Source organism: Cherax quadricarinatus, unplaced genomic scaffold, assembly GCF_038502225.1.
Source record: "Cherax quadricarinatus isolate ZL_2023a unplaced genomic scaffold, ASM3850222v1 Contig1809, whole genome shotgun sequence".
Taxonomy (NCBI): domain Eukaryota; kingdom Metazoa; phylum Arthropoda; class Malacostraca; order Decapoda; family Parastacidae; genus Cherax; species Cherax quadricarinatus.
Genome location: NW_027196835.1, coordinates 1 through 27,687, shown reverse-complemented (window position 1 = coordinate 27,687; position 27,687 = coordinate 1). Strand labels below are relative to the sequence as shown.

Here is a 27,687-nt window from a genome sequence, read left to right as displayed (position 1 = left end):
GTTACCAGAGCTGCCCTCACATGTTACCAGAGCTGCCCCCACATGTTACCAGAGCTGCCCCCACATGTTAGCAGAGCTGCCCTCACATGTTAGCAGAGCTGCCCTCACATGTTAGCAGAGCTGCCCTCACATGTTACCAGAGCTGCCCTCACATGTTACCAGAGCTGCCCTCACATGTTACCAGAGCTGCCCCCACATGTTACCAGAGCTGTCCTCACATGTTACCAGAGCTGCCCCCACATGTTACCAGAGCTGTCCTCACATGTTACCAGAGCTGTCCTCACATGTTACCAGAGCTGCCCCCACATGTTACCAGAGCTGTCCTCACATGTTACCAGAGCTGTCCTCACATGTTACCAGAGCTGTCCTCACATGTTACCAGAGCTGCCCTCACATGTTACCAGAGCTGTCCTCACATGTTACCAGAGCTGTCCTCACATGTTACCAGAGCTGTCCTCACATGTTACCAGAGCTGCCCCCACATGTTACCAGAGCTGTCCTCACATGTTACCAGAGCTGTCCTCACATGTTACCAGAGCTGCCCTCACATGTTACCAGAGCTGTCCTCACATGTTACCAGAGCTGCCCCCACATGTTACCAGAGCTGCCCTCACATGTTACCAGAGCTGCCCTCACATGTTACCAGAGCTGCCCTCACATGTTACCAGAGCTGCCCTCACATGTTACCAGAGCTGCCCCCACATGTTACCAGAGCTGCCCTCACATGTTACCAGAGCTGCCCCCACATGTTACCAGAGCTGCCCCCACATGTTACCAGAGCTGCCCTCACATGTTACCAGAGCTGCCCTCACATGTTACCAGAGCTGCCCTCACATGTTACCAGAGCTGCCCTCACATGTTACCAGAGCTGCCCCCACATGTTACCAGAGCTGCCCTCACATGTTACCAGAGCTGCCCTCACATGTTACCAGAGCTGCCCTCACATGTTACCAGAGCTGCCCTCACATGTTACCAGAGCTGCCCTCACATGTTACCAGAGCTGCCCCCACATGTTACCAGAGCTGCCCTCACATGTTACCAGAGCTGCCCTCACATGTTGCCCTCACATGTTACCAGAGCTGCCCTCACATGTTACCAGAGCTACCCTCACATGTTACCAGACCTGCCCTCACATGTTACCAGAGCTGCCCTCACATGTTACCAGAGCTGCCCTCACATGTTACCAGAGCTGCCCTCACATGTTACCAGAGCTGCCCCCACATGTTACCAGAGCTGCCCTCACATGTTACCAGAGCTGCCCTCACATGTTACCAGAGCTGCCCTCACATGTTACCAGAGCTGCCCTCACATGTTACCAGAGCTGCCCTCACATGTTACCAGAGCTGCCCTCACATGTTACCAGAGCTGCCCCCACATGTTACCAGAGCTGCCCCCACATGTTACCAGAGCTGCCCTCACATGTTACCAGAGCTGCCCTCACATGTTACCAGAGCTGCCCCCACATGTTACCAGAGCTGCCCTCACATGTTACCAGAGCTGCCCTCACATGTTACCAGAGCTGCCCTCACATGTTACCAGAGCTGCCCTCACATGTTACCAGAGCTGCCCTCACATGTTACCAGAGCTGCCCTCACATGTTACCAGAGCTGCCCCCACATGTTACCAGAGCTGCCCCCACATGTTACCAGAGCTGCCCTCACATGTTACCAGAGCTGCCCTCACATGTTACCAGAGCTGCCCCCACATGTTACCAGAGCTACCCCCACATGTTACCAGAGCTGCCCCCACATGTTACCAGAGCTGCCCTCACATGTTACCAGAGCTGCCCCCACATGTTACCAGAGCTGCCCTCACATGTTACCAGAGCTGCCCTCACATGTTACCAGAGCTGCCCTCACATGTTACCAGAGCTGCCCTCACATGTTACCAGAGCTGCCCCCACATGTTACCAGAGCTACCCCCACATGTTACCAGAGCTGCCCCCACATGTTACCAGAGCTGCCCTCACATGTTACCAGAGCTGCCCCCACATGTTACCAGAGCTGCCCCCACATGTTACCAGAGCTGCCCTCACATGTTACCAGAGCTGCACTCACATGTTACCAGAGCTGCCCTCACATGTTACCAGAGCTGCCCCCACATGTTACCAGAGCTGCCCTCACATGTTACCAGAGCTGCCCCCACATGTTACCAGAGCTGCCCCCACATGTTACCAGAGCTGCCCTCACATGTTACACATGTTACCAGAGCTGCCCCCACATGTTACCAGAGCTGCCCTCACATGTTACCAGAGCTGCCCCCACATGTTACCAGAGCTGCCCTCACATGTTACCAGAGCTGCCCCCACATGTTACCAGAGCTGCCCTCACATGTTACCAGAGCTGCCCCCACATGTTACCAGAGCTGCCCTCACATGTTACCAGAGCTGCCCCCACATGTTTCTCCATAACCACTAACATTGTATAATTGTGTCTGGATGATCGCTCAGAAACCTTCACATTAGGAGTCACTTGTGTTTATAAATTAGACGAGGGGTCTTGAAGACAACCAGGGGTCTTGAAGACAACCAGGGGTCTTGAAGACAACCAGGGGTCTTGAAGACAACCAGGGGTCTTGAAGACAACCAGGGGTCTTGAAGACAACCAGGGGTCTTGAAGACAACCAGGGGTCTTGAAGACAACCAGGGGTCTTGAAGACAACCAGGGGTCTTGAAGACAACCAGGGGTCTTGAAGACAACCAGGGGTCTTGAAGACAACCAGGGGTCTTGAAGACAACCAGGGGTCTTGAAGACAACCAGGGGTCTTGAAGACAACCAGGGGTCTTGAAGACAACCAGGGGTCTTGAAGACAACCAGGGGTCTTGAAGACAACCAGGGGTCTTGAAGACAACCAGGGGTCTTGAAGACAACCAGGGGTCTTGAAGACAACCAGGGGTCTTGAAGACAACCAGGGGTCTTGAAGACAACCAGGGGTCTTGAAGACAACCAGGGGTCTTGAAGACAACCAGGGGTCTTGAAGACAACCAGGGGTCTTGAAGACAACCAGGGGTCTTGAAGACAACCAGGGGTCTTGAAGACAACCAGGGGTCTTGAAGACAACCAGGGGTCTTGAAGACAACCAGGGGTCTTGAAGACAACCAGGGGTCTTGAAGACAACCAGGGGTCTTGAAGACAACCAGGGGTCTTGAAGACAACCAAGGGTCTTGAAGACAACCAGGGGTCTTGAAGACAACCAGGGGTCTTGACAACCAGGGGCCATGAAGACACCAGGGGTCTTGAAGACAACCAGTGGTCTTGAAGACAACCCGGGGTCTTGAAGACAACCAGGGTTCTTGAAGACAACCAGGGTTCTTGAGGACACCATGGGTCTTGAAGACAACCAGGGGTCTTGAAGACAACCAGGGGTCTTGAAGACAACCAGGGGTCTTGAAGACAACCAGGTGTCTTGAAGACAACCAGGGGTCTTGAAGACAACCAGGGGTCTTGAAGACAACCAGGGGTCTTGAAGACAACCAGGGGTCTTGAAGACAACCAGGGGTCTTGAAGACAACCAGGGGTCTTGAAGACAACCAGGGGTCTTGAAGACAACCAGGGGTCTTGAAGACAACCAGGGGTCTTGAAGACAACCAGGGGTCTTGAAGACAACCAGGGGTCTTGAAGACAACCAGGGGTCTTGAAGACAACCAGGGGTCTTGAAGACAACCAGGGGTCTTGAAGACAACCAGGGGTCTTGAAGACAACCAGGGGTCTTGAAGACAACCAGGGGTCTTGAAGACAACCAGGGGTCTTGAAGACAACCAGGGGTCTTGAAGACAACCAGGGGTCTTGAAGACAACCAGGGGTCTTGAAGACAACCAGGGGTCTTGAAGACAACCAGGGGTCTTGAAGACAACCAGGGGTCTTGAAGACAACCAGGGGTCTTGAAGACAACCAGGGGTCTTGAAGACAACCAGGGGTCTTGAAGACAACCAGGGGTCTTGAAGACAACCAGGGGTCTTGAAGACAACCAGGGGTCTTGAAGACAACCAGGGGTCTTGAAGACAACCAGGGGTCTTGAAGACAACCAGGGGTCTTGAAGACAACCAGGGGTCTTGAAGACAACCAGGGGTCTTGAAGACAACCAGGGGTCTTGAAGACAACCAGGGGTCTTGAAGACAACCAGGGGTCTTGAAGACAACCAGGGGTCTTGAAGACAACCAGGGGTCTTGAAGACAACCAGGGGTCTTGAAGACAACCAGGGGTCTTGAAGACAACCAGGGGTCTTGAAGACAACCAGGGGTCTTGAAGACAACCAGGGGTCTTGAAGACAACCAGGGGTCTTGAAGACAACCAGGGGTCTTGAAGACAACCAGGGGTCTTGAAGACAACCAGGGGTCTTGAAGACAACCAGGGGTCTTGAAGACAACCAGGGGTCTTGAAGACAACCAGGGGTCTTGAAGACAACCAGGGGTCTTGAAGACAACCAGGGGTCTTGAAGACAACCAGGGGTCTTGAAGACAACCAGGGGTCTTGAAGACAACCAGGGGTCTTGAAGACAACCAGGGGTCTTGAAGACAACCAGGGGTCTTGAAGACAACCAGGGGTCTTGAAGACAACCAGGGGTCTTGAAGACAACCAGGGGTCTTGAAGACAACCAGGGGTCTTGAAGACAACCAGGGGTCTTGAAGACAACCAGGGGTCTTGAAGACAACCAGGGGTCTTGAAGACAACCAGGGGTCTTGAAGACAACCAGGGGTCTTGAAGACAACCAGGGGTCTTGAAGACAACCAGGGGTCTTGAAGACAACCAGGGGTCTTGAAGACAACCAGGGGTCTTGAAGACAACCAGGGGTCTTGAAGACAACCAGGGGTCTTGAAGACAACCAGGGGTCTTGAAGACAACCAGGGGTCTTGAAGACAACCAGGGGTCTTGAAGACAACCAGGGGTCTTGAAGACAACCAGGGGTCTTGAAGACAACCAGGGGTCTTGAAGACAACCAGGGGTCTTGAAGACAACCAGGGGTCTTGAAGACAACCAGGGGTCTTGAAGACAACCAGGGGTCTTGAAGACAACCAGGGGTCTTGAAGACAACCAGGGGTCTTGAAGACAACCAGGGGTCTTGAAGACAACCAGGGGTCTTGAAGACAACCAGGGGTCTTGAAGACAACCAGGGGTCTTGAAGACAACCAGGGGTCTTGAAGACAACCAGGGGTCTTGAAGACAACCAGGGGTCTTGAAGACAACCAGGGGTCCAGGGGTCTTGAAGACAACCAGGGGTCTTGAAGACAACCAGGGGTCTTGAAGACAACCAGGGGTCTTGAAGACAACCAGGGGTCTTGAAGACAACCAGGGGTCTTGAAGACAACCAGGGGTCTTGACAACCAGGGGTCTTGAAGACAACCAGGGGTCTTGAAGACAACCAGGGGTCTTGAAGACAACCAGGGGTCTTGAAGACAACCAGGGGTCTTGAAGACAACCAGGGGTCTTGAAGACAACCAGGGGTCTTGAAGACAACCAGGGGTCTTGAAGACAACCAGGGGTCTTGACAACCAGGGGTCTTGAAGACAACCAGGGGTCATGAAGACAACCAGGAGTCATGAAGACAGCCAGGGGTCTTGAAGACAACCAGGGGTCTTAACCAGGGGTCTTAACAACCAGGGGTCTTGAAGACAACCAGTCTCGGTCTGTCCCCTGGACTTTCTGGAGTTCTCAAATATTCCTAAATCTTGTTTCTTCCAGTTACTTCAACTCCGATTAGTCATTTACCGGCTTATGCTCACCTCACTGGGATTTTCCCCTGTTGCTAGTAACTGTTCCTGGTAACTGTTGCTAGTAACTGCTGCTGGAACTGTTGCTAGTAACTGCTGCTGGAACTGTTGCTAGTAACTGTTGCTAGTAACTGTTGCTAGTAACTGCTGCTGGAACTGTTGCTAGTAACTGTTGCTAGTAACTGTTGCTAGTAACTGTTGGTAGAGCAGTTGCTAGATCTGTTGCTAGTAACTGTTGCTAGAACTGTTGCTAGTAACTGCTGCTGGAACTGTTGCTAGTAACTGTTGCTAGTAACTGTTGCTAGTAACTGTTGGTAGAGCAGTTGCTAGATCTGTTGCTAGTAACTGTTGCTAGAACTGTTGCTAGTAACTGTTGGTACAACTGTTGCTAGTAACTGTTGCTAGTAGCTGTTGGTAGAACTGTTGCTAGTAACTGTTGGTAAAACTGTTGCTAGTAACTGTTGCTAGTAACTGCTGCTATTGTTGGTAGAACTGTTGCTAGTAACTTTTGGTAGAACTCTTGCTAGTAACTGTTGCTAGTAACTGTTGCTAGTAACTGTTAGTAGAACTGTTGCTAGTAACTGTTAGTAGAACTGTTGCTAGTAACTGTTGCTAGTAATTGTTGCTAGTAACTGTTGCTAGTAACTGTTGCTCTAACTTTTGCTAGTAACTGTTTCTAATAACTGTTTCTAGTAACTGTTGCTAGTAACTGTTGCTAGTAACTGTTTCTAGTAACTGTTTCTAGTAACTGTTGCTAGTAATTGTTGCTAGTAACTGTTGCTAGTAACTGTTGCTAGTAACTGTTTCTAGTAACTGTTTCTAGTAACTGTTTCTAGTAACTGTTGCTAGTAACTGTTCCTAGTAACTGTTCCTAGTAACTGTTCCTAGTAACTGTTCCTAGTAACTGTTCCTAGTAAACTGTTGCTAGTAACTGTTGGTAGAACTGTTGCTAGTAAATGTTGGTAGAACTGTTGGTAGAACTGTTGCTAGTAACTGTTGCTAGTAACTGTTGCTAGTAACTGTTGCTAGAGCTGCTGATCGAACTGTTGTTAGAACTGTTGCTAGTAACTGTTGCTAGTAACTGTTGCTAGTAACTGTTGCTAGAGCTGTTGATCGAACTGTTGTTAGAACTGTTGCTAGTAAATGTTGCTAGTAGCTGTTGGTAGAACTTTGCTAGTAACTGTTGCTAGTAACTGTTGGTAGAACTGTTGCTAGTAACTGTTGCTAGTAACTGTTGCTAGTAACTGTTGCTAGTAACTGTTGGTAGAACTGTTGCTAGTAACTCTTGCTAGTAACTCTTGCTAGTAACTGTTGCTAGTAACTGTTGGTAGAATTGTTGCTAGTAACTGTTGGTAGAACTGTTGCTAGTAACTGTTGCTAGTAACTGTTGCTAGTAACTGTTGGTAGAACTGTTGCTAGTAACTGTTGCTAGTAACTGTTGCTGGAACTGTTGCTAGTAACTGTTGTTAGAACTGTTGCTAGTAACTGTTGCTAGTAACTGTTGTTAGTAACTGTTGCTAGAACTGTTGCTAGTAACTGTTAGAACTGTTGCTAGTAACTGTTGCTAGTATCTGTTGCTAGTAACTGTTGCTAGAGCTGTTGGTCGAACTGTTGCTAGAACTGTTGCTAGTAACTGTTGTTAGAACTGTTGCTAGTAACTGTTGTTAGAACTGTTGCTAGTAACTGTTGTTAGAACTGTTGCTAGTAACTGTTGTTAGAACTGTTGCTAGTAACTGTTGCTAGTAACTGTTGTTAGTAACTGTTGCTAGAACTTTTGCTAGTAACTGTTAGAACTGTTGCTAGTAACTGTTGCTAGTAACTGTTGCTAGAGCTGTTGGTCGAACTGTTGCTAGAACTGCTGCTAGTAACTGTTGTTAGAACTGTTGCTAGTAACTGTTGTTAGAACTGTTGCTAGTAACTGTTGTTAGAACTGTTGCTAGTAACTGTTGTTAGAACTGTTGCTAGTAACTGTTGCTAGTAACTGTTGTTAGTAACTGTTGCTAGAACTGTTGCTAGTAACTGTTGTTAGAACTGTTGCTAGTAACTGTTGCTAGTAACTGTTGCTAGAGCTGTTGATCGAACTGTTGCTAGTAACTGTTGCTAGTAACTGTTGCTAGAGCTGTTGATCGAACTGTTGCTAGAACTGTTGCTAGTAACTGTTGACTGGTGGTACATACATTCTCAATTTCCAGTCATAATTCTTGACTACTGTTACATGTACTGTACCAGTGTTATGCTGGTGTACCTGAAGTGTACAGGTATTGTGATGTGGTACTGTCTTTAAGAAGGCGCTGGACAGGTACCAAAAGTCAGTACCTGACCAGCTGTGGTTCCTACGTCAGGTTACATGCGGCCAGCAGTAACATCCTGGTGAATCATACCCTGACCCACTACCTGGCCTGGTCACCGACCGGGCCGCGGGGGCGTTGACCCCCTGAAACCTTCACCATGTATACACTGTCCACTGCAATTTTATCTCCCCTGGTCAGCGTCATACCACTACCTTGTTTGTCCTCTTAAGTGGCTGTTACAGTGGCAATTAAGTAGCATTATGCTAATACTGTGCCAATTAGCACTGCTATAGTGTATATTATGGTGACTTGTGGCAGCTGGCTGTTGTCGTGGTTAATATGGTACGTGATGCTGACAAGGTGATGTTGTGGTTAACATGGTACGTGATACTGACAAGGTGATGTTGTGGTTAACATGGTACGTGATACTGACAAGGTGATGTTGTGGTTAACATGGTACGTGATGCTGACAAGGTGATGTTGTGGTTAACATGGTACGTGATGCTGACAAGGTGATGTTGTGGTTAACATGGTACGTGATGCTGACAAGGTGATGTTGTGGTTAACATGGTACGTGATGCTGACAAGGTGATGTTGTGGTTAATATGGTACGTGATACTGACAAGGTGATGTTGTGGTTAATATGGTACGTGATGCTGACAAGGTGATGTTGTGGTTAATATGGTACGTGATGCTGACAAGGTGATGTCGTGGTTAATATGGTACGTGATGCTGACAAGGTGATGTCGTGGTTAATATGGTATGTGATGCTGACAAGGTGATGTTGTGGTTAATATGGTACGTGATGCTGACAAGGTGATGTTGTGGTTAATATGGTACGTGATGCTGACAAGGTGATGTTGTGGTTAATATGGTACGTGATGCTGACAAGGTGATGTTGTGGTTAATATGGTATGTGATGCTGACAAGGTGATGTTGTGGTTAATATGGTACGTGATGCTGACAAGGTGATGTTGTGGTTAATATGGTACGTGATGCTGACAAGGTGATGTCGTGGTCAACATGGTACGTGATGCTGACAGGGTGATGTTGTGGTTAACATGGTACGTGATGCTGACAAGGTGATGTCGTGGTCAACATGGTACGTGATGCTGACAAGGTATTGTCGTGGTTAATATGGTACGTGATGCTGACAAGGTGATGTCGTGGTTAATATGGTACGTGATGCTGACAAGGTGATGTCGTGGTTAATATGGTATGTGATGCTGACAAGGTGATGTTGTGGTTAATATGGTACGTGATGCTGACAAGGTGATGTTGTGGTTAATATGGTACGTGATGCTGACAAGGTGATGTTGTGGTTAATATGGTATGTGATGCTGACAAGGTGATGTCGTGGTTAATATGGTATGTGATGCTGACAAGGTGATGTTGTGGTTAATATGGTACGTGATGCTGACAAGGTGATGTTGTGGTTAACATGGTACGTGATACTTACAGGCTGTTAGAAACACAACACAAAATCCAAACACTGGGAGTTTTAATTGGACAAGTTTCTGTCCTGGGATAATTGGAGTGCGCGAACCTGCCTTGCAAGGGGTAAGAAATGGGGTTTCCTGAACCTGCCTTGCAAGGGGTAAGAAATGGGGTTTCCTGAACCTGCCTTGCAAGGGGTAAGAAATGGGGTTTCCTGAACCTGCCTTGCAAGGGGTAAGAAATGGGGTTTCCTGAACCTGCCTTGCAAGGGGTAAAAAATGGGGTTTCCTGAACCTGCCTTGCAAGGGGTAAGAAATGGGGTTTCCTGAACTTGCCTTGCAAGGGGTAAGAAATGGGGTTTCCTGAACTTGCCTTGCAAGGGGTAAGAAATGGGGTTTCCTGAACTTGCCTTGCAAGGGGTAAGAAATGGGGTTTCCTGAACCTGCCTTGCAAGGGGTAAGAAATGGGGTTTCCTGAACTTGCCTTGCAAGGGGTAAGAAATGGGGTTTCCTGAACCTGCCTTGCAAGGGGTAAGAAATGGGGTTTCCTGAACCTGCCTTGCAAGGGGTAAGAAATGGGGTTTCCTGAACTTGCCTTGCAAGGGGTAAGAAATGGGGTTTCCTGAACCTGCCTTGCAAGGGGTAAGAAATGGGGTTTCCTGAACCTGCCTTGCAAGGGGTAAGAAATGGGGTTTCCTGAACCTGCCTTGCAAGGGGTAAGAAATGGGGTTTCCTGAACTTGCCTTGCAAGGGGTAAGAAATGGGGTTTCCTGAACTTGCCTTGCAAGGGGTAAGAAATGGGGTTTCCTGAACTTGCCTTGCAAGGGGTAAGAAATGGGGTTTCCTGAACCTGCCTTGCAAGGGGTAAGAAATGGGGTTTCCTGAACCTGCCTTGCAAGGGGTAAGAAATGGGGTTTCCTGAACCTGCCTTGCAAGGGGTAAGAAATGGGGTTTCCTGAACCTGCCTTGCAAGGGGTAAGAAATGGGGTTTCCTGAACCTGCCTTGCAAGGGGTAAGAAATGGGGTTTCCTGAACTTGCCTTGCAAGGGGTAAGAAATGGGGTTTCCTAAGTGCTCCAGGCAGCGTTGATTAATAAATACCCTTTAAGCCGTGTACTGAAATACACTGGACCAGTTTAGCAGCATCTACACTACTGTTCTTTTCAGTATCTCATGTTTGCTTGGTTAATTAATGGGGTTTAAAGTCTATCTACTACACGAGGGTCATTAAGACTGGTTGTTAATGGGGTTAAAGTCTGTCTACTACACGAGGGTCATTAAGACTGGTTGTTAATGGGGTTTAAAGTCTATCTACTACACGAGGGTCATTAAGACTGATTAATGGGGGTTTAAAGTCTATCTACTACACGAGGGTCATTGAGACTGGTTAATGGAGTTTAAAGTCTATCTACTACACGAGGGTCATTAAGACTGATTAATGGGAGTTTAAAGTCTATCTACTACACGAGGGTCATTAAGACTGATTAATGGGAGTTTAAAGTCTATCTACTACACGAGGGTCATTAAGACTGGTTGTTAATGGGGTTTAAAGTCTATCTACTACACGAGGGTCATTAAGACTGATTAATGGGGGGTTAAAGTCTATCTACTACACGAGGGTCATTGAGACTGGTTAATGGAGTTTAAAGTCTATCTACTACACGAGGGTCATTAAGACTGATTAATGGGAGTTTAAAGTCTATCTACTACACGAGGGTCATTAAGACTGATTAATGGGAGTTTAAAGTCTATCTACTACACGAGGGTCATTAAGACTGGTTGTTAATGGGGTTTAAAGTCTATCTACTACACGAGGGTCATTAAGACTGATTAATGGGGGTTTAAAGTCTATCTACTACACGAGGGTCATTAAGACTGATTAATGGGGGTTTAAAGTCTATCTACTACACGAGGGTCATTAAGACTGATTAATGGGGGTTTAAAGTCTATCTACTACACGAGGGTCATTAAGACTGATTAATGGGGGTTTAAAGTCTATCTACTACACGAGGGTCATTAAGACTGATTAATGGGGGTTTAAAGTCTATCTACTACACGAGGGTCATTAAGACTGATTAATGGAGTTTAAAGTTTATCTACTACACGAGGGTCATTAAGACTGATTAATGGGGGTTTAAAGTCTATCTACTACACGAGGGTCATTAAGACTGATTAATGGGGGTTTAAAGTCTATCTACTACACGAGGGTCACCACCAATCAAGACTTCTTAATATACAACTAACCTGTCAGTATATATACCCTGAAAGACACTCGTCACTGGGGTTATTACTGAATATTCTCATACAACTAACCTGTCAGTATATATACCCTGAAAATCACTCGTCACTGGGGTTATTACTGAATATTCTCATACAACTAACCTGTCAGTATATATACCCTGAAAATCACTCGTCACTGGGGTTATTACTGAATATTCTCATACAACTAACCTGTCAGTATATATACCCTGAAAGCCACTCGTCACTGGGGTTATCACTGAATATTCTCATACAACACTTGTACACACATACCAAGTGTGTATAATCCTTCAATTATATTATTCAGTTGTATTTATTACACTTGCAACATTCTCTCTTATTCTGTGTTGTTATAAGTCCTGTTATTCTCCACCATGTTTCTTTATGCACTGTTTATGCCTACCCATGTATCACCTGGTTATTGTAACCTCGTGTCCCGTGGCTGGGTTGGTAGTGCACTCACCTCACACACTGAGGTCCGTGGTTCGATCCCCGGTACTGGTTGAAACATTGGGATGTTTCTTTAAGGCACCTGCTGTCCATGTTCACCTAACAGTAACATAGGTACCTGGGTGTTAGGTGACTGGTGTGGGTCGTATCCTGGGGACAAAATTGACCTGATTTGCCCGAAATGCTGTATATAACCAGGGACTTTCTACTGGTATGTGAGCTATGGTCTGTATAAGTTGCATCATGTACTGCTAGATATAAACATTGTTAACCTGGACTTAAATCACATCTACTGCCACAATTGTTGAATTAAACCTGAATAAGTGACCATCTTTCTCTCTCTCTCTCTCTCTCTCTCTCTCTCTCTCTCTCTCTCTCTCTCTCTCTCTCTCTCTCTCTCTCTCTCTCTTGTCCAGAAACTTAACCAGATCTTAACCAGATTATTGTGTAAGTTCTGCCTTCCTGCGTTTAAAATGTATTGCCTGTTTTTATGTGGGTGGTGGGTCAGGTGGTGGGTCAGGTGGTCAGTTAGGTGGTGGGTTAGGTGGTGGGTTAGATGGTGGGTTAGGTGGTGGGTTAGGTGGTGGGTTAGGTGGTGGGTTAGGTGGTGAGTTAGGTGGTGGGTCAGGTGGTGGGTTAGGTGGTGGGTCAGGTGGTGGGTTAGGTGGTGGGTCAGGTGGTGGGTTAGGTGGTGGGTCAGGTGGTGGGTCAGGTGGTGGGTCAGGCGGTGGGTTAAGTCGTGGGTTAGGTGGAGGGTTAAGTGGTGGGTCAGGTGGTGGGTTAGGTGGTTAGTCAGGTGGTGGGTTAGGTGGTGGGTTAGGTGGTGGGTCAGGTGGTGGGTCAGGTGGTGGGTCAGGTGGTGGGTCAGGTGGTGGGTTAGGTGGTGGGTTAGGTGGTGGGTTAGGTGGTGGGTCAGGTGGTGGGTCAGGTGGTGGGTTAGGTGGTGGGTTAGGTGGTGGGTCAGGTGGTGGGTTAGGTGGTGGGTCAGGTGGTGGGTTAAGTGGTGGGTTAGGTGGTGGGTTAAGTGGTGGGTTAGGTGGTGGGTCAGGTGGTGAATTAAGTGGTGGATTAGGTGGTGGGTCAGGTGGTGGGTTAGGTGGTGGGTTAAGTGGTGGGTCAGGTGGTGGGTTAGGTGGTGGGTCAGGTGGTGGGTCAGGTAGTGGGTCAGGTGGTGGGTCAAGTGGTGGGTCAGGTGGTGGGTCAGATGGTGTATTAAGTGGTGGGTTAGGTGGTAGGTCAGGTGGTGGGTTAAGTGGTGGGTCAGATTGCAGGTCAGGTGGTGGGTTAAGTGGTGGGTTAAGTGGTGGGTCAGGTGGTGGGTTAAGTGGTGGGTCAGGGGGCGGGTTAAGTGGTGGGTTAAGTGGTGCATTAAGTGGTGGGTTAGGTGGTGGGTTAGGTGGTGGGTCAGGTGGTGGGTCAGGTGGTGGGTTAAGTGGTGGGTTAAGTGGTGGGTCAGGTGGTGGGTTAAGTGGTGGGTCAGGTGGTGGGTTAGGTGGTGGGTCAGGTGGTGGGTTAAGTGGTAGGTTAAGTGGTGGGTTAAGTGGTGGGTTAAGTGGTGGGTCAGGTGGTGGGTCAGGTGGTGGGTCAGGTGGTGGGTCAGGTGGTGGGTTAAGTGGTGGGGTAAGTGGTGGGTTAAGTGGTGGGTCAGGTGGTGGGTCAGGTGGTGGGTTAAGTGGTGGGGTAAGTGGTGGGTTAAGTGGTGGGTCAGGTGGTGGGTCAGGTGGTGGGTCAGGTGGTGGGTTAAGTGGTGGGTTAAGTGGTGTTGTTCTTCCTGTTACTGTTGTAGCTACTGTTGTTGTTACTGTTACAGCTACTGTTGTTCTTGTTACTGTTGTAACTACTGTTCTTCCTGTTACTGTTACAGCTACTGTTGTTCTTCCTGTTACTGTTACAGCTACTGTTGTTCTTCCTGTTACTGTTTCAGCTACTGTTGTTCTTCCTGTTACTGTTACAGTTACTGTTGTTCTTGTTACTGTTACTGTTGTAACTACTGTTCTTCCTGTTACTGTTACAGCTACTGTTGTTCTTGTTACTGTTACTGTTACAGCTACTGTTGTTCTTCCTGTTTCTGTTACAGCTACTGTTGTTCTTCCTGTTACTGTTACAGCTACTGTTGTTCTTGTTAGTTACAGCTACTGTTCTTCCTGTTACTGTTGCAGCTACTGTTGTTCTTCCTGTTACTGTTACAGCTACTGTTGTTCTTGTTACTGTTGTTCTTCCTGTTACTGTTACAGCTACTGTTCTTGTTACTGTTACAGCTACTGTTCTTCCTGTTTCTGTTACAGCTACTGTTGTTCTTCCTGTTACTGTTACAGCTACTGTTGTTCTTGTTACTGTTACAGCTACTGTTCTTCCTGTTACTGTTGCAGCTACTGTTGTTCTTCCTGTTACTGTTACAGCTACTGCTGTTCTTCCTGTTACTGTTACAGCTACAGTTGTTCTTCCTGTTACTGTTACAGCTACTGATGTTCTTCCTGTTACTGTTACAGCTACTGTTGTTCTTGTTACTGTTACAGCTACTGTTCTTCCTGTTATTGTAGCTACTGTTGTTCTTCCTGTTACTGTTGTAGTTACTGTTCTTGTTACTGTTACAGCTACTGTTGTTCTTCCTGTTACTGTTGTAGGTACTGTTCTTCCTGTTACTGTTGTAGCTACTGTTCTTCATGTTGCTGTTGTAGCTACTGTTGTTCTTCCTGTTACTGTTACAGCTACTGTTGTTCTTCCTGTTACTGTTAGAGCTACTGTTGTTCTTCCTGTTACTGTTGTAGCTACTGTTCCTGTTACTATTGTAGCTACTGTTGTTCTTCCTGTTACTATTACAGCTACTGTTGTTCTTCCTGTTACTGTTGTAGCTACTGTTGTTCTTCCTGTTACTGTTACAGCTACTGTTCTTCCTGTTACTGTTACAGCTACTGTTCTTCTTGTTACTGTTGCAGCTACTGTTCTTCCTGTTGCAGCTACTGTTGTTCTTCCTGTTACTGTTACAGCTACTGTTCTTCCTGTTACTATTACAGCTACTGTTGTTCTTCCTGTTACTATTACAGCTACTGTTGTCTTCCTGTTATTATTACAGCTACTGTTCTTCCTGTTTCTGTTGCAGCTACTGTTGTTCTTCCTGTTACTATTACAGCTACTGTTCTTCCTGTTATTACAGCTACTGTTGTTCTTCCTGTTACTGTTACAGCTACTGTTGTTCTTCCTGTTACTGTTGTAGCTACTGTTCTTCCTGTTACTGTTGTAGCTACTGTTGTTCTTCCTGTTACTATTACAGCTACTGTTGTTCTTCCTGTTACTATTACAGCTACTGTTCTTCCTGTTTCTGTTGCAGCTACTGTTGTTCTTCCTGTTACTATTACAGCTACTGTTGTTCCTGTTATTACAGCTACTGTTCTTCCTGTTACTGTTACAGCTACTGTTGTTCTTCCTGTTACTATTACAGCTACTGTTCTTCCTGTTACTATTACTACTGTTGTTCTTCCTGTTACTATTACTACTGTTGTTCTTCCTGTTACTATTACAGCTACTGTTATTCTTCCTGTTACTGTTGCAGCTACTGTTGTTCTTGTTACTATTACAGCTACTGTTGTTCTTCCTGTTATTACAGCTACTGTTGTTCTTCCTGTTACAGCTACTGTTGTTCTTCCTGTTACTGTTGCAGCTACTGCTGTTGCTACTACAGGTACTTTGTCTACTAGTACTTCTACCGTTAATGCTCCCGTTTCTTCTCCTGTTATAAGGGTGAGTATAAGGGTGACCATTAAGTACCAGTATAACCTCACCTTGAGTACCAGTGTGACCCTCAAGTACCAGTATGACCTTACCATGAGTATAAGGGTGACCCTCAGGTACCGGTATGACCTCACCTTTAGTATAAGTGTGACCCTCAGAACCAGTATGACCTCACCGCAAGTACAAGGGTGACCCTCAGGTACCGGTATGACCTCACCTTTAGTATAAGTGTGACCCTCAGAACCAGTATGACCTCACCGCAAGTACAAGGGTGACCCTCTGGTACCAGTATGACCTCACCGTGAGTATAAGTGTGACCCTCAGTACCAGTATGACCTCACCTTGAGTATAAGCGTGACCCTCAGTACCAGTATGACCTCACCTTGAGTATAAGTGTGACCCTCAGGTACCAGTATGACCTCACCACAAGTATAAGTGTGACCCTCAGGTACCAGTATGACCTCACCTTGAGTATAAGTGTGACCCTCAGTACCAGTATGACCTCACCTTGAGTATAAGTGTGACCCTCAGTACCAGTATGACCAGAGTATAAGTGTGACCCTCAGTACCAGTATGACCTATGACCTCACCTATGAGTATAAGTGTGACCCTCAGTACCAGTATGACCTCACCACAAGTATAAGTGTGTGACCCTCAGTACCAGTATGACCTCACCTTGAGTATAAGTGTGACCCTCAGTACCAGTATGACCTCACCAGTATAAGTGTGACCCTCAGTACCAGTATAACCTTGAGTATAAGTGTGACCCTCAGTACCAGTATGACCTCACCTTGAGTATAAGTGTGACCCTCAGTACCAGTATAACCTCACCTTGAGTATAAGTGTGACCCTCAGTACCAGTATGACCTCACCGTGAGTATAAGTGTGACCCTCAGTACCAGTATGACCTCACCTTGAGTATAAGCGTGACCCTCAGGTACCAGTATGACCTCACCGTGAGTATAAGCGTGACCCTCAGTACCAGTATAACCTCACCTTGAGTATAAGCGTGACCCTCAGGTACCAGTATGACCTCACCGTGAGTATAAGTGTGACCCTCAGTACCAGTATGACCTCACCTTGAGTATAAGTGTGACCCTCAGTACCAGTATGACCTCACCGTGAGTATAAGTGTGACCCTCAGTACCAGTATGACCTCACCGTGAGTATAAGTGTGACCCTCAGTACCAATATGAGTATAAGTGTGACCCTCAGGTACCAATATGACCTCACCTTGAGTATAAGCGTGACCCTCAGTACCAGTATGACCTCACCTTGAGTATAAGTGTGACCCTCAGTACCAGTATAACCTCACCTTGAGTATAAGCGTGACCCTCAGTACCAGTATGACCTCACCTTGAGTATAAGCGTGACCCTCAGTACCAGTATGACCTCACCTTGAGTATAAGTGTGACCCTCAGTACCAGTATGACCTCACCTTGAGTATAAGCGTGACCCTCAGTACCAGTAAGACCTCACCTTGAGTATAAGTGTGACCCTCAGTACCAGTATGACCTCACCTTGAGTATAAGTGTGACCCTCAGTACCAGTATGACCTCACCTTGAGTATAAGTGTGACCCTCAGGTACCAGTATGACCTCACCTTGAGTACCAGTAAGCGTGACCCTCAGTACCAGTATGACCTCACCTTGAGTATAAGTGTGACCCTCAGTACCAGTATAACCTCACCTTGAGTATAAGTGTGACCCTCAGTACCAGTATGACCTCACCTTGAGTATAAGCGTGACCCTCAGTACCAGTATGACCTCACCTTGAGTATAAGTGTGACCCTCAGTACCAGTATGACCTCACCTTGAGTATAAGCGTGACCCTCAGTACCAGTATGACCTCACCTTGAGTATAAGTGTGACCCTCAGTACCAGTATGACCTCACCTTGAGTATAAGTGTGACCCTCAGGTACCAGTATGACCTCACCTTGAGTATAAGCGTGACCCTCAGTACCAGTATGACCTCACCTTGAGTATAAGTGTGACCCTCAGTACCAGTATGACCTCACCGTGAGTATAAGTGTGACCCTCAGTACCAGTATGACCTCACCGTGAGTATAAGCGTGACCCTCAGTACCAGTATGACCTCACCGTGAGTATAAGCGTGACCCTCAGTACCAGTATGACCTCACCTTGAGTATAAGTGTGACCCTCAGTACCAGTATGACCTCACCTTGAGTATAAGCGTGACCCTCAGTACCAGTATGACCTCACCTTGAGTATAAGTGTGACCCTCAGTACCAGTATGACCTCACCTTGAGTATAAGCGTGACCCTCAGTACCAGTATGACCTCACCTTGAGTATAAGTGTGACCCTCAGTACCAGTATGACCTCACCTTGAGTATAAGTGTGACCCTCAGGTACCAGTATGACCTCACCTTGAGTATAAGCGTGACCCTCAGTACCAGTATGACCTCACCTTGAGTATAAGTGTGACCCTCAGTACCAGTATAACCTCACCTTGAGTATAAGTGTGACCCTCAGTACCAGTATGACCTCACCTTGAGTATAAGCGTGACCCTCAGTACCAGTATGACCTCACCTTGAGTATAAGTGTGACCCTCAGTACCAGTATGACCTCACCTTGAGTATAAGCGTGACCCTCAGTACCAGTATGACCTCACCTTGAGTATAAGTGTGACCCTCAGTACCAGTATGACCTCACCTTGAGTATAAGTGTGACCCTCAGGTACCAGTATGACCTCACCTTGAGTATAAGCGTGACCCTCAGTACCAGTATGACCTCACCTTGAGTATAAGTGTGACCCTCAGTACCAGTATGACCTCACCGTGAGTATAAGTGTGACCCTCAGTACCAGTATGACCTCACCGTGAGTATAAGCGTGACCCTCAGTACCAGTATGACCTCACCGTGAGTATAAGCGTGACCCTCAGTACCAGTATGACCTCACCTTGAGTATAAGTGTGACCCTCAGTACCAGTATGACCTCACCTTGAGTATAAGCGTGACCCTCAGTACCAGTATGACCTCACCTTGAGTATAAGCGTGACCCTCAGTACCAGTATGACCTCACCTTGAGTATAAGTGTGACCCTCAGTACCAGTATGACCTCACCGTGAGTATAAGTGTGACCCTCAGTACCAGTATGACCTCACCTTGAGTATAAGTGTGACCCTCAGTACCAGTATGACCTCACCTTGAGTATAAGCGTGACCCTCAGTACCAGTATGACCTCACCTTGAGTATAAGTGTGACCCTCAGTACCAGTATGACCTCACCTTGAGTATAAGTGTGACCCTCAGGTACCAGTATGACCTCACCTTGAGTATAAGCGTGACCCTCAGTACCAGTATGACCTCACCTTGAGTATAAGTGTGACCCTCAGTACCAGTATGACCTCACCGTGAGTATAAGTGTGACCCTCAGTACCAGTATGACCTCACCGTGAGTATAAGCGTGACCCTCAGTACCAGTATGACCTCACCGTGAGTATAAGCGTGACCCTCAGTACCAGTATGACCTCACCTTGAGTATAAGTGTGACCCTCAGTACCAGTATGACCTCACCTTGAGTATAAGCGTGACCCTCAGTACCAGTATGACCTCACCTTGAGTATAAGTGTGACCCTCAGTACCAGTATGACCTCACCTTGAGTATAAGCGTGACCCTCAGTACCAGTATGACCTCACCTTGAGTATAAGTGTGACCCTCAGTACCAGTATGACCTCACCTTGAGTATAAGTGTGACCCTCAGTACCAGTATGACCTCACCTTGAGTATAAGTGTGACCCTCAGTACCAGTATGACCTCACCTTGAGTATAAGCGTGACCCTCAGTACCAGTATGACCTCACCTTGAGTATAAGTGTGACCCTCTGCATTCTCTTCACAATCTCCAACATTTTGTGTTCGTCAACTTCGTTCTGGCTGAAGATCTCTCTCACTGAGTCAATCTCGTAGATAATCTGTTTGAACCACAGCTCGTATGCTGAGGAAGGTACATAATTATTACTGAGTAGATTATCTGTTTGAACCACAGCTCGTATGCTGAGGAAGGTACATAATTATTACTGAGTATATTATCTGTTTGAACCACAGCTCGTATGCTGAGGAAGGTACATAATTATTACTGAGTATATTATCTGTTTGAACCACAGCTCGTATGCTGAGGAAGGTACATAATTATTACTGAGTATATTATCTGTTTGAACCACAGCTCGTATGCTGAGGAAGGTACATAATTATTACTGAGTATATTATCTGTTTGAACCACAGCTCGTATGCTGAGTAAGGTACATAATTATTACTGAGTATATTATCTGTTTGAACCATAGCTCGTATGCTGAGGAAGGTACATAATTATTACTGAGTAGATTATCTGTTTGAACCACAGCTCGTATGCTGAGGAAGGTACATAATTATTACTGAGTAGATAATCTGTTTGAACCACAGCTCGTATGCTGAGGAAGGTACATAATTATTACTGAGTAGATTATCTGTTTGAACCACAGCTCGTATGCTGAGGAAGGTACATAATTATTACTGAGTAGATAATCTGTTTGAACCACAGCTCGTATGCTGAGGAAGGTACATAATTATTACTGAGTATATTATCTGTTTGAACCACAGCTTGTATGCTGAGGAAGGTACATAATTATTACTGAGTAGATTATCTGTTTGAACCACAGCTCGTATGCTGAGGAAGGTACATAATTATTACTGAGTAGATTATCTGTTTGAACCACAGCTCGTATGCTGAGGAAGGTACATAATTATTACTGAGTATATTATCTGTTTGAACCACAGCTCGTATGCTGAGTAAGGTACATAATTATTACTGAGTAGATTATCTGTTTGAACCACAGCTCGTATGCTGAGGAAGGTACATAATTATTACTGAGTATATTATCTGTTTGAACCACGGCTCGTATGCTGAGGAAGGTACATAATTATTACTGAGTAGATTATCTGTTTGAACCACAGCTCGTATGCTGAGGAAGGTACATAATTATTACTGAGTAGATAATCTGTTTGAACCACAGCTCGTATGCTGAGGAAGGTACATAATTATTACTGAGTATATTATCTGTTTGAACCACAGCTCGTATGCTGAGGAAGGTACATAATTATTACTGAGTATATTATCTGTTTGAACCACAGCTCGTATGCTGAGAAAGGTACATAATTATTAGAGTATATTATGTTTGAACCACAGCTCGTATGCTGAGGAAGGTACATAATTATATTGTTAAATTATTGAGTCTTAGATTTAGATTTTGAGGCTAGTTTACTGTGCACCCCGTGTAATACCTAGGAAGGTAGCACAAGAGCATATGGATATATAAAAGGCCTAGGAACTAGGCCTAAAAAAAGATTAACGGTAGTACATCTGAATTTAAATCTGCAAAAGTAACAGCATGGGGTGTAATAGTACTATTACCACTACTACTATTACCACTTACACGTGTGGGCGTGAGCTGGACCTGTCTAGCATGGCCCAGTAGAGCTGCTGCAGTGCTCCTCCTTATGTTAAAACGAAGTAATCATGTGTCTAGTCCATCAGTCTTTGTCAAGACTGATATTGACTCAAGGTTGAGGGACTGATACCTCAAACTCCTCATTTTACTCTATTTCTGCACGGGACTAACGAAGCCACTGTGTGGATAAACATGTCCAGAATGTTGGCCAAGTGTCTCATTTATCTAATACTGAGACACATTCAGCTCTTACACACACTCACTCATATTAAATCTACCATATTATACCTGTATTTATGGTCCATGACCAGGCCTGGTCATGGACCGGGTCATGGGGGGTGCTGACCCCCGGAATACCCTCCAGGTATACTCCAGGTATATGTTTTTTATGAACATATACCCGGGCGTGGCTTGAACCCGCGGTAAAGTCGTAACGCGTCGGTCTGGAGTTTTCCGACTCTCTACCGCGGGTTCAAACCCCGTCCGTGGTATGGTTTATACCCACAACTCTTGGTATACCAGTGCTTTCCTAAACCCATTCCAAATATAAACCTGCATTGTACGTTTACAAGAACATAACACTGCAGCAGGCCTACTGACCCATGCCAGGCAGGTCCACGTCACCTCCCGGCTCAGACTACTGACCCACCTAGTCAGTTCACAACAGGAAAAAATATTACCTTGATGAATGATGATAAAGAGATGCTCATCGTGGACCTTGGACATACACTTCTGAGAGCTGAGAAGTTGATTCAACTGAAGATAAGAGTTGTAGGTGATACCCCCGAACTCCTCAGCCAGGTTCCTGCCCTCCTGCGCACCTTCCAACCTGACAACAGTTAGGTTAGTTATGACAACAGCCAGGTTCCTGCCCTCCTGGGCACCTTCCAACCTGACAACACAGTTAGGTTAGTTATGACAACAGCCAGGTTCCTGCCCTCCTGGGCACCTTCCAACCTGACAACACAGTTAGGTTAGTTATGACAACAGCCAGGTTCCTGCCCTCCTGCGCACCTTCCAACCTGACAACAGTTAGGTTAGTTATGACAACAGCCAGGTTCCTGCCCTCCTGGGCACCTTCCAACCTGACAACACAGTTAGGTTAGTTATGACAACAGCCAGGTTCCTGCCCTCCTGGGCACCTTCCAACCTGACAACACAGTTAGGTTAGTTATGACAACAGCCAGGTTCCTGCCCTCCTGGGCACCTTCCAACCTGACAACAGTTAGGTTAGTTATGACAACAGCCAGGTTCCTGCCCTCCTGGGCACCTTCCAACCTGACAACACAGTTAGGTTAGTTATGACAACAGCCAGGTTCCTGCCCTCCTGGGCACCTTCCAACCTGACAACAGTTAGGTTAGTTATGACAACAGCCAGGTTCCTGCCCTCCTGCGCACCTTCCAACCTGACAACATAGTTAGGTTAGTTATGACAACAGCCAGGTTCCTGCCCTCCTGGGCACCTTCCAACCTGACAACATAGTTAGGTTAGTTATGACAACAGCCAGGTTCCTGCCCTCCTGGGCACCTTCCAACCTGACAACACAGTTAGGTTAGTTATGACAACAGCCAGGTTCCTGCCCTCCTGGGCACCTTCCAACCTGACAACACAGTTAGGTTAGTTATGACAACAGCCAGGTTCCTGCCCTCCTGGGCACCTTCCAACCTGACAACACAGTTAGGTTAGTTATGACAACAGCCAGGTTCCTGCCCTCCTGGGCACCTTCCAACCTGACAACACAGTTAGGTTAGTTATGACAACAGCCAGGTTCCTGCCCTCCTGGGCACCTTCCAACCTGACAACACAGTTAGGTTAGTTATGACAACAGCCAGGTTCCTGCCCTCCTGGGCACCTTCCAACCTGACAACACAGTTAGGTTAGTTATGACAACAGCCAGGTTCCTGCCCTCCTGGGCACCTTCCAACCTGACAACACAGTTAGGTTAGCTATGACAACAGCCAGGTTCCTGCCCTCCTGGGCACCTTCCAACCTGACAACACAGTTAGGTTAGCTATGACAACAGCCAGGTTCCTGCCCTCCTGGGCACCTTCCAACCTGACAACACAGACATGTCCATGTTGCCATGAAAGAACCAATGTAAGAAGATACAAAATGTTTGCTTACACTAACAGTCTGACTGGTCCCAAGGTAAAATAACTTGACCCAGAGTAGGTACCTTCAACTCCCAATCTACTACTCCACTCCCTCCACTCCTACACCAATTAACTCCATTAATTGATCTTCAACTGCAGTCAGGGTGATGCAACTGCCTTGCCATGTGTCTCGTGGCTGGGTTGGTAGCGCACTCACCTCACACACTCAGGTCCCTGGTTCGATTCCCGGTACGGGTGGAAACATTAGGGCGTGTTTCCTTAAGACACCTACTGTCCATGTTCACCCAGCAGTAAAATAGGTACCTGGGTGTTAGTGGACTGGTGTGGGTCACATCCTGGGTGTTAGTGGACTGGTGTGGGTCACATCCTGGGTGTTAGTGGACTGGTGTGGGTCACATCCTGGGTGTTAGTGGACTGGTGTGGGTCACATCCTGGGTGTTAGTGGACTGGTGTGGGTGGCATCCTGGGTGTTAGTGGACTGGTGTGGGTCACATCCTGGGTGTTAGTGGACTGGTGTGGGTCACATCCTGGGTGTTAGTGGACTGGTGTGGGTCACATCCTGGGTGTTAGTGGACTGGTGTGGGTCACATCCTGGGTGTTAGTGGACTGGTGTGGGTCACATCCTGGGTGTTAGTGGACTGGTGTGGGTCACATCCTGGGTGTTAGTGGACTGGTGTGGGTCACATCCTGGGTGTTAGTGGACTGGTGTGGGTCACATCCTGGGTGTTAGTGGACTGGTGTGGGTCACATCCTGGGTGTTAGTGGACTGGTGTGGGTGGCATCCTGTGTGTTAGTGGACTGGTGTGGGTCACATCCTGGGTGTTAGTGGACTGGTGTGGGTCACATCCTGGGTGTTAGTGGACTGGTGTGGGTCACATACTGGGTGTTAGTGGACTGGTGTGGGTGGCATCCTGGGTGTTAGTGGACTGGTGTGGGTGGCATCCTGGGTGTTAGTGGACTGGTGTGGGTGGCATCCTGGGTGTTAGTGGACTGGTGTGGGCCACATCCTGGGTGTTAGTGGACTGGTGTGGGTCACATCCTGGGTGTTAGTGGACTGGTGTGGGTCACATCCTGGGTGTTGGTGGACTGGTGTGGGTCACATCCTGGGTGTTAGTGGACTGGTGTGGGTCACATCCTGGGTGTTAGTGGACTGGTGTGGGTCACATCCTGGGTGTTAGTGAACTGGTGTGGGTCACATCCTGGGTGTTAGTGAACTGGTGTGGGTCACATCCTGGGTGTTAGTGGACTGGTGTGGGTCACATCCTGGGTGTTAGTGGACTGGTGTGGGTCACATCCTGGGTGTTAGTGGACTGGTGTGGGTGGCATCCTGGGTGTTAGTGGACTGGTGTGGGTGGCATCCTGGGTATTAGTGGACTGGTGTGGGTGGCATCCTGGGTGTTAGTGGACTGGTGTGGGTCACATCCTGGGTATTAGTGGACTGGTGTGGGTGGCATCCTGGGTGTTAGTGGACTGGTGTGGGTCACATCCTGGGTGTTAGTGGACTGGTGTGGGTCACATCCTGGGTGTTAGTGGACTGGTGTGGGTCACATCCTGGGTGTTAGTGGACTGGTGTGGGTCACATCCTGGGTGTTAGTGGACTGGTGTGGGTCACATCCTGGGTGTTAGTGGACTGGTGTGGGTCACATCCTGGGTGTTAGTGGACTGGTGTGGGTCACATCCTGGGACAAAACTGACCTAATTTGCGGGAAATGCTCTACGTAACAAGTGGCTTTCTATATATCAGTATGTCATAGGTGTGAGCTATGGTCTGTATAAGTTATATCATGCAGAAATATAGATTATTTTTATTATTATTATTATTATTATTATTATTATTATTATTATTATTATTATTATTATTATTTTTATAAGATGCGAGCAGTGAGACAGGTGACCCTCAGTTGGCACTTCATGTCGCACCAGCATGGCTGTGACAAGCTCTACCTCAAGGTCCTTCAGAATAATTGTGAATGACTCGCCACAAACGTAATGACACGATTGGAAACAACTCAAGAGAACAGCGAAGTTTGACGTCACAAGTCGTCACAAGTCGTCACAGGTCGTCACAAGTCGTTGAATTAGCAACACTGTGTTGTCCACTGTACCAGGTAAGGGTGTACTCACCTAGTTGAGGTTGCAGGGGTCGAGTCCAAGCTCCTGGCCCCGCCTCTTCACTGGTCGCTACTAGGTTACTCTCCCTGAACCGTGAGCTTTATCATACCTCTACTTAAAGCTATGTATGGATCCTGCCTCCACTACATCGCTTCCCAAACTATTCCACTTACTGACTACTCTGTGGCTGAAGAAACACTTCCTAACATCCCTGTGATTCATCTGTTTGAGAAGCTGGGTGTGTGGTGACTGCAGGAGCCATGTTAAGTCTCTACCTTCTGTTGTCTACCTTCTGTTGTCTACCTTCTGTTGTCTACCTTCTGTTGTCTACCTTCTGTTGTCTACCCAGGAGAGTCTTACATCTATCCAATATTAACAACATAATGGTGGGACACTGCACAGGTCTACTGGCCCTTACTAAGCAGGTCATTCTCAAACCCAAACCCACTAAATAAAAATATATACCCAAGCCATTTTCAATGCTACCCAAGGAGCAAGTCCTGACAACCCTACCAACCCAACTTGACTAGGTCAGGTTAGGTTAGGTAAGGTTTGTCAGGGAACAGTGCAAGTGTTTCCTGACTCTGGTCTTAGTTATATAATGACCCAGAGCTGGAGCTTTTGGTCATCTGGCTACTGTATTACTGCAGATTCTTTGGTTAGACAGCCTTAGTACTTTCTATAAAGGAGATAAGGTTTTTCTTTGGATTTTTAACCCTGGTGGGTTAGTCACCCAGGATAGACCAAGAAAGTCAGAGTCATCGAGGTCTGTCTGTCTTATTTCAATTGTGGTTCTCAATCTTGTCCCCCAGGATGCCACCCACACCAATTATCTAACACTCAGGTACCTACTTACTGCTAGGTGGACAGTGACAGCAAGTGTAAGGTGACTAACACCCAGGTACCTATTTACTGCTAGGTGAACACTGACAGCAGGTGTAAGGTGACTAACACCCAGGTACCTACTTACTGCTAGGTGAACATGGACAGCAGGTGTAAGGTGACTAACACCCAGGTACCTACTTACTGCTAGGTGAACATGGACAGCAGGTACCTTAAGGTAACACGTCCTAATGTTTCTACCCGTACCGGGGATCGAACCATGAACTTCAGTTTGTGAGCTGAGTATGCTTAATAAACTGTACCTAAATAAACTTAGTAAGGATGAGTTAGGTTGGTTGTAGACAGGAATGAGTTTAATTAAATAAGTCACCATCCCATCCTAACCTAAGTCATGGATGATAACATCCTGGTGATCTGATCCAGGTTCACTTCTCCTGCCCTCTACTGGCACTCTTTTGCTCTCTACTGGCACTCTTCTGCCCTCTACTGGCACTCTGCCCTCTACTGACACTCTTCTACCCTCTACTGGCACTCTTCTGCCCTCTACTGACACTCTTCTGCCCTCTACTGGCACTCTCCTGCCCTCTACTGGCACTCTTCTGCCCTCTACTGGCACTCTTCTGCCCTCTACTGGCACTCTCCTGCCCTCTACTGGCACTCTCCTGCCCTCTACTGGCACTCTTCTGCCCTCTACTGGCACTCTCTTGCCCTCTACTGCACTCTCTTGCCCTCTACTGGCACTCTTTTGCTCTCTACTGGCACTCTCCTGCCCTCTACTGGCACTCTTCTGCTCTCTACTGGCACTCTTCTGCCCTCTACTGGCACTCTGCCCTCTACTGACACTCTTCTACCCTCTACTGGCACTCTTTTGCTCTCTACTGGCACTCTCCTGCCCTCTACTGGCACTCTCCTGCCCTCTACTGGCACTCTTCTGCCCTCTACTGGCACTCTGCCCTACTGGACACTCTTGCCCCCACTGGCACCCTCGCCCCCACTGGCACTGCCCCACTGCCCCACTACCCCTACTGGCACTCTTCTGCCCTCACTACTCTGCTCACTGGCTTTCTGCCCTCTACTGGCACCTCTTCCGCCCCCACTGGCACTCTTCGCTCTACGGCACTCTACTGGCACTCCTGCCCCACTGGCACTCTTCTGCCCCCACCGGCACTCTGCCCCCTCTACTGCACCTTCTGCCCCTCTACTGGCACTCCTTGCCCTCCCCTCTACTGGTTCACTCCTCCTGCCCTCTACGGAGGCACTCCTGCCCCTCACTGGCACCTCTGCCCTCTACCGGCACT

At 47.4% G+C, this 27,687-nt stretch overlaps 1 protein-coding gene across 1 annotated transcript in view; it reads right to left on the bottom strand.

Moving 5' to 3' along the window:
- Nucleotides 1-22,148, bottom strand: part of v (Tryptophan 2,3-dioxygenase vermilion) — a gene marked incomplete at its 5' end in the record, with an annotated part of 49,288 nt that extends 27,140 nt beyond the window's left edge. Inside the window, 2 exon segments of the mRNA XM_070081133.1 lie at nt 19,697-19,830; nt 22,000-22,148. Of these exon segments, the coding sequence (XP_069937234.1) occupies nt 19,697-19,830; nt 22,000-22,148 (283 nt within the window).
- Between the last annotated feature and the right edge of the window lie 5,539 nt (nt 22,149-27,687).